Genomic DNA, 14,417 nt, shown 5'->3' with positions numbered 1-14,417 from the left:
GGATAGCCGGTCTAGCAGGGCAAACAATCTCTCTTTTTTTCATTTTGCTCAGACTGTTGGACTAAGATATTTTTGTTGTCGGACATGTAAAAACTATGAAATCAGCGTCTTTTTGACTGTCAACGGACACTACGCGTTTGATTTTTAAATAGATCGGAACAGGGCGGACGTTTAGACGGATACCGTGTGGAAAAAGGTAGCTGTGCGATGAAATGGACAGCCGACTTGCTACAGGTTTTACAAAGTCACTCGAGCTTATGTTGAGGTGGTACGCCCCTACATCAGCGAGACAGCAACAGACAGCAAAGGTCAAGGCAGTTCATATTGTTTCCAAAAGAACAGTTCCTATGTGCGTTCACCAAGTCGGACGCCATCAAATTACAGCCGGAGATGTTCTGTAAGTTTGCCATTCCAACACCACAAACGTACATAACATCATCGACCATCTAGATATTCTTTTTTTTTTTTGAAAAACGTCCGTCTTGGTTTATGACCGGGTCTCTATCTCAACTGCTGGGAACTTCGACATCAAGCAAGGAGTGAAATTCTACAGAAATACCAGACTATTTCAACACAGAAGACCACCGAAAGGTCCGTCCAGAAAACATTCTAGTAGATGTTCAAACTTCAAGGATGACTAATATGGAAACGTTTAGATGTCTTCGTAGAAGCCACTGCCACAAGTTACATATAGAACAGCCGGTCCAAGAAAGGAGGATGCGAAGCGTGGAAACAGGTTACATTCTACTTGCTCAAAGGAGAACCAAATATACATTGGATATCCTAAAGTCTGGATACATCTGCTGAAGGCCGAGAATACCACAAAATCCATCTGCGTCAATTAAGGACTAGTTAAAGATGAATCTCAATTTTCTCTCTGATTAGAAAATTACAAGCACGGAAATGCGATGAAAGTAGAACAAATGAGTAATGAGTAATTAAACACCAATTTTCATGTGTAAATAAGCACACTATTACGAATCTGTTCACATCAGCATTTGGTTCTCTATCGAAGTATAATATACAATATCGACATCTACATCTAGTCTAGAAGTCAGGTAGCTGTTTGTCTGTTCCTGAATAATTAGAACACCATTTAAATACCTGGCCGCAAATTCTGCTACCATGAAACTAGCGCAGGTTAGGGAAGCTTCTGGCATTGTAATCAATATATCTAGCTAACAAACTAACGGACCATTTTTTGCCATGGGCATATTGGAATTCATCAGCTCGCTGTTAAAAAAGCACAGTTCAGAAATTCCATCACCAATAGGAGAAGGCATATATATCATATGTTGACATGTCCGATCATGAATGGCATGTTCAAGCTTTACTATAATCAATCCTTGAGCACTAACTAGTACTCCCTCCGTCCCATAATGTAAGATGTTTTTTTAAACTACACTAGTGTCAAAAAACGTCTTACATTATGGGGCGGAGGGAGTATCAATAAAGCAAACATTAGAGGAAAAAAACACTGAAAAAATTCTAAGCACACAGTGGATTGCGTATCGGCATATTTAGGCAGGCATCATTAGTCAAGTCATGTCCAGATGTTTGTAATATCTTAGCAAAATCAATCAGACCAGGGCACAGTTCATCAAGTAACAACCCTAATATGGTTGAATCAAAAGTGTCCAAGTTACCTTACTTCACAGAGTTAGTGAGTTACAATGCAGGAATTTGCCGAACATTATTTAAGTTCCAGTGTAGCACGGCCCAGCATTATTTAGCAATGTCTACTCCTTTAAGCACATCAACGCACACTAAGAAGAAAAATCTTATGATTCAAGTGCACAAGTAAATCTTCTCTTAAAAGACCATTATTGAATTAGCATTGAGCTAATCAACCACATGTACTTGTAAACGCATTGTCTAATTCAACTGATAATGCATTGAGTCGTGTTCAATAACTCACCACAAACTAGGATGATTCTACTCGTCCTTGATGCGCTTCTCAACCTCCTCCAGTGCCTTAATGTCCTTGTTGAACTTGCAAATGCGATAGATGGACCTATCCCAAAGTAAAACATCAAATAAAGGATTAAATACAAAATCTTCATAGACATTATTTAATCAGACCCTGCAGAGAAGTTTACTTACCAATAAAGGATAAATACTGAAACACAAAGGATGACATTCCTCTGGGACTTGAAAATCTGCACAAGAAACAAAAGTCAAAAGGGGAGAAATAAAGCAACGATAGAGCACAATTTCCTTTGTGTAAACGGCTGAAAGCTGTACAGTTGGCTGATGGGTCAGCTTAATTATACACTTCTATCAAGGAGGAAAAAGATACCTATAAAGAAAAATAATTGACACTTTTAATTCTTGAATATGATGGCAAATCTATGCCACAAAATGAAAATAATAAACTATGTGGACAAATTGATTATACACATGCTCCACAGATGAAGGATTTCAGATAATATTATAATAAGAAGGTAGGATGCAAGTTGTAAGTCAGCTATGTGTTGAGTTAGTACGTGCGATTAGTATCTAACCAACCGGCAAATTAAGAAGGGTGTCTATAATTTTTCTTGACATAAGAGATTGAAATTCTTCCAACCTCAATATAACAGAATAGCAGAAGGATTGCCAGTTTCAGAGTGAGCAGATAAAAATTATAAGAGCATGCTCAGCTCTGCTGATTTTGCACAATCCAGCTGCAAATGGATATCTTCGATTTATGTACAAAGATGGTAGGAACAATATGTAGAACTGAAACCCACATTGACAAATAGTCGCTGAAGCTTCCACTAATTTACCAGGTCAGACCGTCACCTTCTTATCTTCACCCACACATAGTTACTTCAAACTAGAATGGAAATAGGTGATGTGTTTAGATTATAAGATCAGAACACATCCATTTTCTCTTTTCAATTGCAAATTTCTATAGTAATGACCTCTAAGTTCAGGCCATTTTAGTAACAACAGAACTTCCATGTTATATTATATAAAGCCTTTAAAATAGGAAAAAAAATGTCAAAATGAAGTGGTGGTGATACATCATATCAAATTGAAGACCAGACCACCACTAAACCTCCATGGAAACAGCTACGATCGGGCTTTCAAACCACAGCATGTGGTTAGCTACAATTCACCAATCCAGCTATAAGTCAAGGCAGATGGCAACTGGTGCTTTTAGTCCCCTTCCAAACCGAAGACGTGTACTCTACTACTCTACAGCAACAGTTACCGATTTCCCCCCATATGAACTGTACTGAACCAAACGGCAGAAAACCCTAGAAATACGCCGACAAATTCGAGCACATAAGGTCTCAATTCACTCACGGATTTCTCGAAGCGGACACGCTCCTCGGAGGTGCACATCTCTCCCGTGCAAATCAGCCTGTGCTCGTTCTTCCAGTAGATATCTACACACGAGAGGGAAAAAAAACGCAAATCTATCGTCAGAGCTTGAACCGAGGAGAAGCTTTTTCACTGCAAGGCCGAGGCCCCGCACGCACGCACCGAGGAGCTGGAAGGCGGCGAAGGGAAGCACCGCGGCGAAGGGCTGCAGAAGCATCGAGGTGAGCCCGACGATCTGTGCCCGCACGGCCCGCGGCGCCGGGAGCGTGAGCAGCGCGGCCACCGCCGCCTCCGCCCCCACCACGCACGTCAGGAGCATCCACTGCAGCCCCATCGGAACCCCTCTCTTGCTGGATCGATCGAAGTGGAGGAAGTTGCTCGCGCGGCTGGGCAGGGGGGGCTCGGTTTCTCCGATCTGTGTAGTCCTGAGAAATGAGTGCGTGTCTCTGGTCGCTACGAGGCGGATGGACAGGTGGATAACAGTCGCGTCGGTCTCCTTCCTTCCTTCCTTCGCCTCGGCGATTTGCTTCGTCGGCAAGCGATTCGATGCCGTCGCTTTCTGGGCCTTGCGATGGTTCCATTAATTGGCCCGAGAGCCCTTTTGGCAACCGGCCGGGATTTAACAAAAGCCCAGATAGTCCTAAAATAACGGGCTGCACTCGCGAAGACCTCCTGTCTGCCGCTCGTTGCGGCAGATTGGCGGACGTTCGCACAGGCGGGGAGCTCAAGTGGGCCAGCCAATTAGGTGGTACTGTAGCTAGCGGTGTAAAATTCGCAAAAAAAGCGTGCAGTGCAGGCGATCGAACTCGGAACCCCTCCCCTATATAACGTGTGTAACCAGCCGTCGCATATGATGCCTGCTAGTGGCTAATGGGAACCGCAAATTTTTTAAGAAACTAGCAAAAGGACCCGTGCGTTGCAATGGGAGAAAAAAAATTCTTATCATCAAAAAAATATTTGCAAAGGAAAATTCACCGCACATTCTTCTCCGTGGAGCAATAGTTCTTCTCAAATATGCCCATGTGTTGTAACGGGAGAAAACACAATAAAACGACCCAAAACCCTGCCCATTTGCTCCACCCACACACACATGTCCACGTCCTCTATTTCTACATCCTCCATTTGAACACAACACCCCACTCGTGTTACGGCTTATTCTCTCTCTATGTCAACATATTAGAAACTAAAATAATGTAACTAAAAATCAAGTGTCCACAATATTCTCATAAAATGCAAATGTTGAAAGGCTACGCTACACAATATAGTATAAAGCGGAATTAACATCAGGGCTAGATTTGCCAATACAACAAGGAAATGTTGTGCTAATAAGTTTGCCAGAAATATGTTAGAAAAGCGACAAAAGCGCTAGCACATCACTCACAAAATAGGTAGATACAACATATTATGCAAATTAGCTAAAGAATCACCCTCATACAAAAATATAGCGGTCAGAAGTCACGCGCGAAAAAAAGACAATATGATATTTTGACTAAATGTTCTACTTAGTATGTTCACACCATTATTTAATTCTGTTTTTGTTAGCCCCCGTCATGCATGTCGCAATATCAGGGATTTTTTTGCCTATTTAATGGATCTTTCCTTTTCCCCCATCAACCGTTCATGCAAGTCTCTCTCTTTAATTCCGTTTCACCACGCATGCCAGACCCATTTACTGGGTCTTTCCTTTCTCTCATTGCCCACCATAATCTCCCACAAACATGCAAGTCCCTCTTTAATTCCTTTTTTGTTAGCGATTTTCCATTCTGCTAGTTTATGTAAAAATCCATACGGGACTATTTATTGGATAAACCGAAATTACTGTTATGTTGCCTCGCTTAGGCCTTGGACTGGAAGAACAATCCCAAATAGAGGTGAGTTGCATAGCTGGGCCGACCCAAGGCCCATCTCCCCCTCAACCCTAGCGTCACGGGAGAGCATCTGCTCGATCCCCATCTCCCCCGAGCGCAGTCACGCGCAGGAGACGGCAGCGCCCACTCCCGATCCCCCTCTCTCCCTCGATCCCCTCCCATGGCGCCACCATCCTCGGGAGGAAGCCGCGCCTCCCATGCTCGCGCACCGACCCGGCGCCCGACTTCCATTCCAGTGGAGCTCCGTTGCCCTTCTTAGCCCCCTGTTTCTCCCCCTCGCCTCGGCTTCGTGCGCGGACTCGACCTTCGCGGCCATGGCCGGCAGCCGAGCAGCTCCTGCCAAGCCGCCTCGCGTCATCCTCGGCTCCGGCCACCTCTACCATGCGCGCGGGACCAGCACCACCTTGGTCCACCGAGCCGCCCTGCTCATCTCATCTCTGTTTTCCCTCAAAACGTTTTTTCCAGATCCACTAAAGTAGGGAGTGCGGGTTCAATATAAAAAAATAAAGGGACCTTTGTGTAAAAATGCCGCAACGGTGAACCCGGAGACCCAATCCGTGCTTTATTATTAGGGAGAGATAAAACAACATATCCGAATATTTTTCCAAAAAAATGAACACCTTTTTTTAACATTCTGATCTTTTTTTGACAAACACGAACAATTTTAGAAAATTTGAACAGTCGATTTTGAGGACAATTTTTGAAAACGTGAATAAAGTTTGGAATTACATTCATTTTTCAATTTACGAACACTTTTTAAAAAATGCAAACAAATTTTGAAAACGTGACCAAAATTTTGAATTTCTTTAGAAAAAAATGACAAATTTAGAAATTCTGGACAATTTTTGAAAACGCGAACAATTTTCTAAAAACATGAATAAAATATAGAAAAACCAAACATTTTTTCAAAAGTGAACAAACTTTGAAAAACGAGAACAAAATTCTGAAATTCTATAGAAAAAGCATGCACAGTTTTTTAAAAACATAAACGAATTTCAATATTCCATTTTTTTGTAAAAGTGAACAATTTTCGAAAAATATTTAAAAATATATTGAAATTCTGAAAAAAAATTAAAACATGAATAAAATTTGAAAACTTGAACAATTTTCGAAAATGTGAAAAAAAATCCTAAATTCTATACAAAAACGTGAATGAATTTTGAATTTACGAACAATTTTTTAAAAAATTCAACATATTGTAAAAAACATGATCAAAATATTGAAATTCCAAACATTTTTTTTAAATATGAACAAATTTTATCCTTTGTTTAAGTGAACAAAATTTGAAAGTCTGAATTTTTTATGAATTCTTTGAAATTACAAAAAACAAAAAGAATGAAACAAAAAAAGGATCGGGAAAAAGAAAAGGAAAAACTGAAGAAAAAAATCCGGTTTAGGAACCTTCTAGAAGGTTCCCTAGACCGATAGAAATAGTGTACAAAAAAAGCTTCGCTAGTAGTTGGGCCATCCCACTTCGTCGTTTGCTCGTGCAACCCTATGCGAGGCGTCGACATTACGACGCAGTGAGCAGCATATAAGGTTTTCGTCTTGCGACCTCCTCCTATTTGCCACCCGCAGACGACAAATAGTGGAGGCGGCTCACATGGCTCGAATTAAATGGGTTGTCCCAGTAGCATTCAGTGTCGCGGACGGAAGAAATGGTGGAACACATATGTGCAAACCAGGAGATGAGTGCTAAGAATTGGTTGTTCTCGATGCATGAAACTCTTACTCACGAGCATTTTACAAAGACGATAGTGACGATGCGGGCAATCTGGAGAGTAAGAAGAAAGGCTATTTATGAGAACATATTTCAGAGTCCCTCATCAACACATTGTTTCATCAACACCTACCTGGTTGACATCGAGGTGTTAGCTAAATCAAACATTGGTCAGAACTAAGGATGGCAATTTTACCCATGGATATCCGACTCAAATGGATAGGGTTTGGATATGCTTTTGTGCCCATGGGTGACGCCCAAACCCGACCCGATTGCTCGTGGGTAGGGTATGAATATAATCTTTTACCCGTGGATATATCCAAACCCGACCCGATAGTATGCATTAATGGACAAAACTCTGCTATCCCTACCCCACAGTCACATGTCCCACTGTAATTTTACACTTTGTTATGTAAAACATGCAAAAGAAATTGCACAATCCTCAACGTAACTTCTATTAGTTGACATTCAATCCTCGGTAACATACTCTAGCACTCCTTCCCTTATTTTTATCTCCTCGCTAAATGACTCATCATTCTCATATTTTAGAAAGATACAAAATGATATTAGGTTGTTACTGGATGCTGATTTACCATAAGTTGATGTTTTCAATAAGTGAAGCCTAGCTTGCCACGAGGTGAAAAATGGAATATCCTGTATTAACATTGTCTTATGTCTTATTTATATGTCTTGAGATGATCCATTGGATATCCAGTGGGTATGAATATCCATTGGGTTTGGACATGGACACCATTTTTCACCCGTGGATTTTTCATGGGTGGGCAAAGACTGTCTTCATGGATATGGATATGGGTTTGATATTGTTCAACCCGACCCATTGCCATCCTTATTCAGAACCTAAACATTGTATCAAGACCGACAACTTGGTTAGCTCCCACAAACGGAACATGTAAAATTCAATACTAATGATGCGGTAATGAGGAACGGGAGTTATGGGGTTGTTGCTGCTATGAGCCGAGACTCAGTAGGGACTTTCTTAGGTGCGTGATGTATCACTTTTAAAAATTTGTCAGATCTAGAAACTCTTGAATCAATGGGAGTTAGAGAGGCTTCAACATTGGCAGGAGATTTGTATAGAGAGAAATTTAAGTGGCTAAGCTAGCCCAACTACCGTGTGTTTGGCGCTGTAGCGGTGCTTCCTCTTTAATTAACATGTGTAATTGGTTTTTCCATAGTTGGTTGCCAGTTCTTCTTTGGGTTTTTTTGTCTAGACCGGTGTGATGGTACACCTCCCACGTGTTTTCTTTGTTGTTCAGTTATTTCCTCGGTCCGATTCATCGCTTGACTCAGCCTATTAGAAATTCCACCACTTTGACCAGAGCTTCTTTCTCTTTCTACTTCATTATCTCAAGATCCCATTTGCCAAGCCTCCCTGTTTCCTCTCAGCCTTCACCGTGCATCATCGCCCTTCCCTCTCCTGTTTCTTCTTGGCTACGCCCCCTCCATCCCAGGTCATGGTAGTTGTGGTCCGCTATTTTCTCTCTTCCTACTCAACCTCCTGCTTTGCTCGTCCACGGGGACCGAACCAAACCCTAGGTTCAATCTTCTGCTTGGCTGGGTTCGACGGAGGCAGCCACACTCCAGCTTGGGATGGCGGTCTTATGGTGTTGTTTCCTTGGTAAGCAACGCTTACCTCTCTCTCTTTATACCCACGCCTGCATCCATGGCGCCCTCTCACTCAACCTCTCCCCTATGGGAGACGCACAATGGCGGCGGCGGCAAATGGAACAACACCATGATGTCCTGTCCCCCGTCCTCTTCCCAGGGAAGATGCGTATCAATAGCTGCTACGTAGCGGTTGTTGTAGCCAACGTCCTCTCACCCGTGTCCTCTCCTGCCTGATGCCTATGGCTACAGGGTTCTGTTGTCTCGAATGTTTCCATGGCGCCCATTGTCAGTATATGGCCTTGCCGGCGCTATGACTCCTGGTTGCTTTGGTCATGTGTTTTCGATCGCCTGTTTGGCTCGGTTTTGTGGGTGCTCGCCATGCCATCGCAAGGCAATCGCATAGTGTCCATACAAGTGTTAGCACTGATCTTGACATTTGAAGGAAATATGCCCTAGAGGCAATAATAAAGTTGTTATTTTATATTTCCTTATTCATGATAAAGGTTTATTATTCATGCTAGAATTGTATTGATCGAAAACCTTAATACATGTGTGAATACATAAAAAAACACGATGTCCCTAGTGAGCCTCTACTAGACTAGCTCGTTGATCAAAGATGGTTAATATTTCCTAACCATGGACATGAGTTGTCATTTGATAACAGGATCACATCATTAGGAGAATGATGTTATGGACAAGACCCATCCGTTAGCTTAGCATAATGATCGTTCGATTTTATTGCTATTGCTTTCTTCATGTCAAATACATATTCCTTCAACTATGAGATTATGCAACTCCCGGATACCGGAGGAATGCCATGTGTGCTATCAAACGTCACAATGTAACTAGGTGATTATAAATATGCTCTACATGTATCTCCGAAGGTGTTTGTTGAGTTGGCATAGATCGAGATTAGGATTGTTCACTCTGAGTATCGGAGAGGTATCTCTGGGCCCTCTCGGTAATACACATCGATCATAAGCTGGCAAGCAAATGACTAAGGAGTTAGTCACGAGGTGATGTATAACGGAACGAGTAAAGAGACTTACCGGTAATGATATTGAACTAGGTATGAAGATATCGACGATCGAATCTCGGGCAAGTAACATACCGATGGACAAAGGGAATTACGTATGTTGTCATAATGGTTGGACCGATAAAGATCTTTGTAGAATATCTAGGAGCCAATATGGGCATTAGGTTCCGCTATTGGTTATCGACCGGAGAGGTGTCTCGGTCATGTCTGCATAGTTCTCGAACCCATAGGGTCCGCACACTTAACGTTCGATGACGATATAGTATTATATGAGTTATATGATTTGGTGACCAAATGTTGTTCGAAGTCCCGCATGAGATCACGGACATGCTGAGGAGTCTCAAAATGGTCGAGAGGCAAAGATTCATATGTAGGACAATTGTATTCGGACACCGGAAGTGTTTCGGGGGGGTATCGGGTACTTATCGGGTCACCCGAAGGGGTTCCGGGCCTTATGGGCCAAGAGGGGAAACTGAAGGAAATATGCCCTAGAGGCAATAATAAAGTTGTTATTTATATTTCCTTATATCATGATAAATGTTTAATATTCATGCTAGAATTGTATTAACCGGAAACTTAGTACATGTGTGAATACATAGACAAACAGAGTGTCACTAGTTTGCCTCTACTTGACTAGCTCATTGAATCAATGATGGTTATGTTTCCTAACCATAGACATGAGTTGTCATTTGATTAACGGGATCACATCATTAGAGAATGATGTGATTGACTTGACCCATCCGTTAGCTTAGCACGATGATCGTTTAGTTTGTTGCTATTGCTTTCTCCATAACTATACATGTTCCTATGACTATGAGATCATGCAACTCCCGAATACCGTAGGAACACTTTGTGTTCTACCAAACGTCACAACGTAACTGGATGATTATAAAGGTGATCTACAAGTGTCTCCAATGGTGTTTGTTGAGTTGGCATGGATCAAGATTGGGATTTGTCACTCCGATTGTCGGAGAGGTATCTCTGGGCCCTCTCGGTAATGTACATCACTATAAGCCTTGCAAGCAATGTAGCTAATGAGTTAGTTACGGGATGTAGCATTACAGAACGAGTAAAGAGACTTACCAGTAATGAGATTGAACTAAGTATTGAGATACCGACGATCGAATCTCGGGCAAGTAACATACCGATGACAAAGGGATCAACGTATATCGTTATGCGGTTTGACCGATAAAGATCTTCGTAGAATATGTAGGAACCAATATGAGCATCCAGGTTCCGCTATTGTTTATTGACCGGAGACATGTCTCGGACATGTCTACATAGTTCTCGAACCCGTAGGGTCCGCACGCTTAACATTCAGTGACGATTGGTATTATGAGTTTATGTGTTTTGATGTACCGAAGGTAGTTCGGAGTCCTGGATTTTATCAGGGACATGACGAGGAGTCTCGAAATGGTCGAGACATAAAGATCAATATATTGGATGACTATGTTTGGACATCGGAAGGGTTCCGAGTGAAGTTCGGGCATATATCGGAGTATCGGGGGGTTACCAGAACCCCCCGGGGAGTTTAATGGGCCTTATGTGCCTTAGTGGAAAGAGAGGAGGGGCTGCCAGGGCAGGCCGCGCGCCCCCTCCTCCTCCGGTCCGATTTGGACTAGGAAGGGGGCGACGCCCCCTTTCCTTCTCCCTCTTTCCTCCTTCCCTCTCCTACTCCTACTACATGGAAAAGGGGGGAATCCTACTCCCGGTGGGAGTAGGACTCCCCATGGGGCGCGCCATAGGAGGGCCGGCCCTCCCCCTCCTCCACTCCTTTATATACGGGGGAGGGGGCACCCCATAGACACACAAGTTGATCATTGATCTTTAGCCGTGTGTGGTGCTCCCCTCCACCATAATCCACATCGGTAATATCGTAGCGGTGCTTAGGAGAAGCCCTGTTCCAGTAGCAACATCATCACCGTCATCTCGCCGCCGTGCTGACAAAGCTCTCCCTCGAAGCTCTACTGGATCATGAGTTTGCGGGACGTCACCGCACCGAACGTGTGCAGATTGCGGAGGTGCCGTATCTTCGGTACTAGATCGGTCGATCGTGAAGACGTATGACTACATCAACCGCGTTGTCATAATGCTTCCGCTTACGGGCTACGAGGGTACGTAGACGATACTCTCCCCTCTCATTGCCATGCATCACCATGATCTTGCGTGTGCCTAGGATTTTTTTTGAAATTACTGCGTTCCTCAACAGTGGCATCCGAGCCAGGTTTATGTGTAGATGTTATATGCATGCGTAGAACACAACGGAGTTGTGGGCGTGGGTATATACATATTGCTTGCCATCACTAGTTAATTCTTGATTCAGCGGCATTGTTGGATGAAGCGTCCCAGACCAACATTACGCGTACACTTACGCGAGACTGGTTCTACTGACGTGCTTCGCACACAGGTGGCTAGTGGGTGTCTGTTTCTCCAGCTTTAGTTGAATCGGATTCAATGAAGAAGGTTCTTTCTGAAGATCAAAAAGCAATCACTATACCGTGTTGTGGTTTTTGATGCATAGGTAAGAACGGTTCTTGCTCAGCCCGTAGCAGCCACGTAAAACTTGCAACAACAAAGTAGAGGGTGTCTAACCTGTTTTTGCAGGGCATGTTGTGATGTGATATGATCAAGACATGATGCTAAATTTTATTGTATGAGATGATCATGTTTTGTAACACAGTTATCGGCAACTTGCAGGAGCCATATGGTTATCATTTTATTGTATGAAATGCAATCGTCATGCAATTGCTTTACTTTATCACTAAGCGGTAGCGATAGTCGTAGAAGCAATAGTTGGCGAGATGACAATGATGCTTCGATGGAGATCAAGGTGTCAAGCCGGTGATGATGGCGATCATGACGGTGCTTTGGAGATGGAGATCAAAGGCACAAGATGATGATGGCCATATCATATCACTTATATTGATTGCATGTGATGTCTATCCTTTATGCATCTTATTTTGCTTAGTTCGGAGGTAGCATTATAAGATGATCTCTCACTAAATTTCAAGGTATAAGGTATCTCCCTGAGTATGCACCGTTGCTACAGTACGTCGTGCCGAGACACCACGTTATGATCATGTGTGATAAGCTCTACGTTCACATACAACCGGTGCAAGCTAGTTTTGCACACGCGGAATACTCGGGTTAAACTTGACGAGCCTAGCATATGCAGATATGGCCTCAAAACACTGGAGACCGAAAGGTCGAGCGTGAATCATATAGTAGATATGATCAACATAGTGATGTTCACCATTGAAAACTACTCCATCTCACGTGATGATCGGACATGGTTTAGTTGATATGGATCACGTGATCACTTAGATGATTAGAGAGATGTCTATCTAAGTGGGAGTTCTTAAGTAATTTGATTAACTGAACTTTAATTTATCATGAACTTAGTACCTGATAGTATTTTGCATGTCTATGTTGTTGTAGATAGATGGCCCATGCTATTGTTCCATTGAATTTTAATGCATTCCTAGAGAAAGATAAGTTGAAAGATGATGGTAGCAACTACACAGACTAGGTCCATAACTTGAGGATTATCCTCATTGCCGCACAGAAGAATTACGTCCTAGAAGCATCGCTAGGTGACAAACCCGCTGCAGGAGCAACGACAGATGTTATGAACACCTGGCAGAGCAAAGCTAATGACTACTCGATAGTTCAGTGTGCCATGCTTTACGACTTAGAAACGGGACTTCAACGACGTTTTGAACGTCATGGAGTATATGAGATGTTCCAGGAGTTGAAGTTAATATTTCAAGCAAATGCCCAGATTGAGAGATATGAAGTCTCCAATAAGTTCTATAGCTGCAAGATGGAGGAGAATAGTTTTGTCAGTGAACATATACTCAGAATGTCTGGGTACCACAACCACTTGACTCAACTGGGAGTTAATCTTCCTGATGATAGTGTCATTGACAGAGTTCTTCAATCACTGCCACCAAGCTACAAGACCTTCGTGGTGAACTATAATATGCAAGGGATGGATAAGACGATTCCTGAGCTCTTCGCAATGCTAAAGGCCGCGGAGGTAGAAATCAAGAAAGAGAATCAAGTGTTGATGGTCAACAAGATCACCAGTTTCAAGAAAAAAAGGTAAAGGGAAGAAGGGGAACTTCAAAAAGAACAGCAAGCCAGTTGCTGCTCAAGTGAAGAAACCCAAGTCTGGACCTAAGCATGAGACTGAGTGCTTCTACTGCAAAGGAACTGGTCACTGGAAGCGGAACTGCCCCATGTATTTGGCGGAGAAGAAGGATGGAAAAGTGAAAGGTATATTTGATATACATGTTATTGATGTGTACCTTACTAATGCTCGCAGTAGTGCCTGGGTATTTGATACTGGTTCAGTTGCTAACATTTGCAACTCAAAACAGGGGCTATGGATTAAGCGAAGATTGGCTAAGGATGAGGTGACGATGCGCGTGGGAAATGGTTCCAAAGTCGATGTGATCGCCGTCGGCACGCTACCTCTACATCTACCTTCGGGATTAGTTTTAGACCTGAATAATTGTTATTTGGTGCCAGCATTGAGCATGAACATTATATCTGGATCTTGTTTAATGCGAGACGGTTATTCATTTAAATCATAGAATAATGGTTGTTCTATTTATATGAGCAATATCTTTTATGGTCATGCACCCTTGATGAGTGGTCTATTTTTAATCTTGATAGTAGTGATACACATGTTCATAGTATTGAAGCCAAAAGATGCAGAGTTGATAATGATAGTGCAACTTGTTTGTGGCACTACCGTTTAGGTCATATTGGTGTAAAGCGTATGAAGAAACTCCATTCTGATGGACTTCTGGAATCACTTGATTATGAATCACTTGGTACATGCGAA

General features: G+C 42.6%; 1 protein-coding gene across 1 annotated transcript; it reads right to left on the bottom strand.

Annotated features, from left to right (window-relative positions):
- Window positions 1–545: 545 nt before the first annotated feature.
- Window positions 546–3,801, bottom strand: LOC123085210 (uncharacterized). The gene is made up of 5 exons (XM_044506826.1): window positions 3,475–3,801; window positions 3,295–3,377; window positions 2,104–2,159; window positions 1,919–2,014; window positions 546–832 (listed from the first exon to the last, which is right to left on the bottom strand). Exons 1-4 carry the CDS (start codon window positions 3,644–3,646, stop codon window positions 1,936–1,938), a joined length of 390 nt encoding a protein of 129 aa, XP_044362761.1. The 5' UTR covers window positions 3,647–3,801; the 3' UTR covers window positions 546–832; window positions 1,919–1,935.
- Between the last annotated feature and the right edge of the window lie 10,616 nt (window positions 3,802–14,417).

This window comes from Triticum aestivum, chromosome 4A (genome assembly GCF_018294505.1).
Source record: "Triticum aestivum cultivar Chinese Spring chromosome 4A, IWGSC CS RefSeq v2.1, whole genome shotgun sequence".
NCBI lineage: Eukaryota > Viridiplantae > Streptophyta > Magnoliopsida > Poales > Poaceae > Triticum > Triticum aestivum.
The sequence above is the reverse complement of the archived record's forward strand: the minus strand, read 5'-3'. Positions and strand labels throughout refer to the sequence as shown.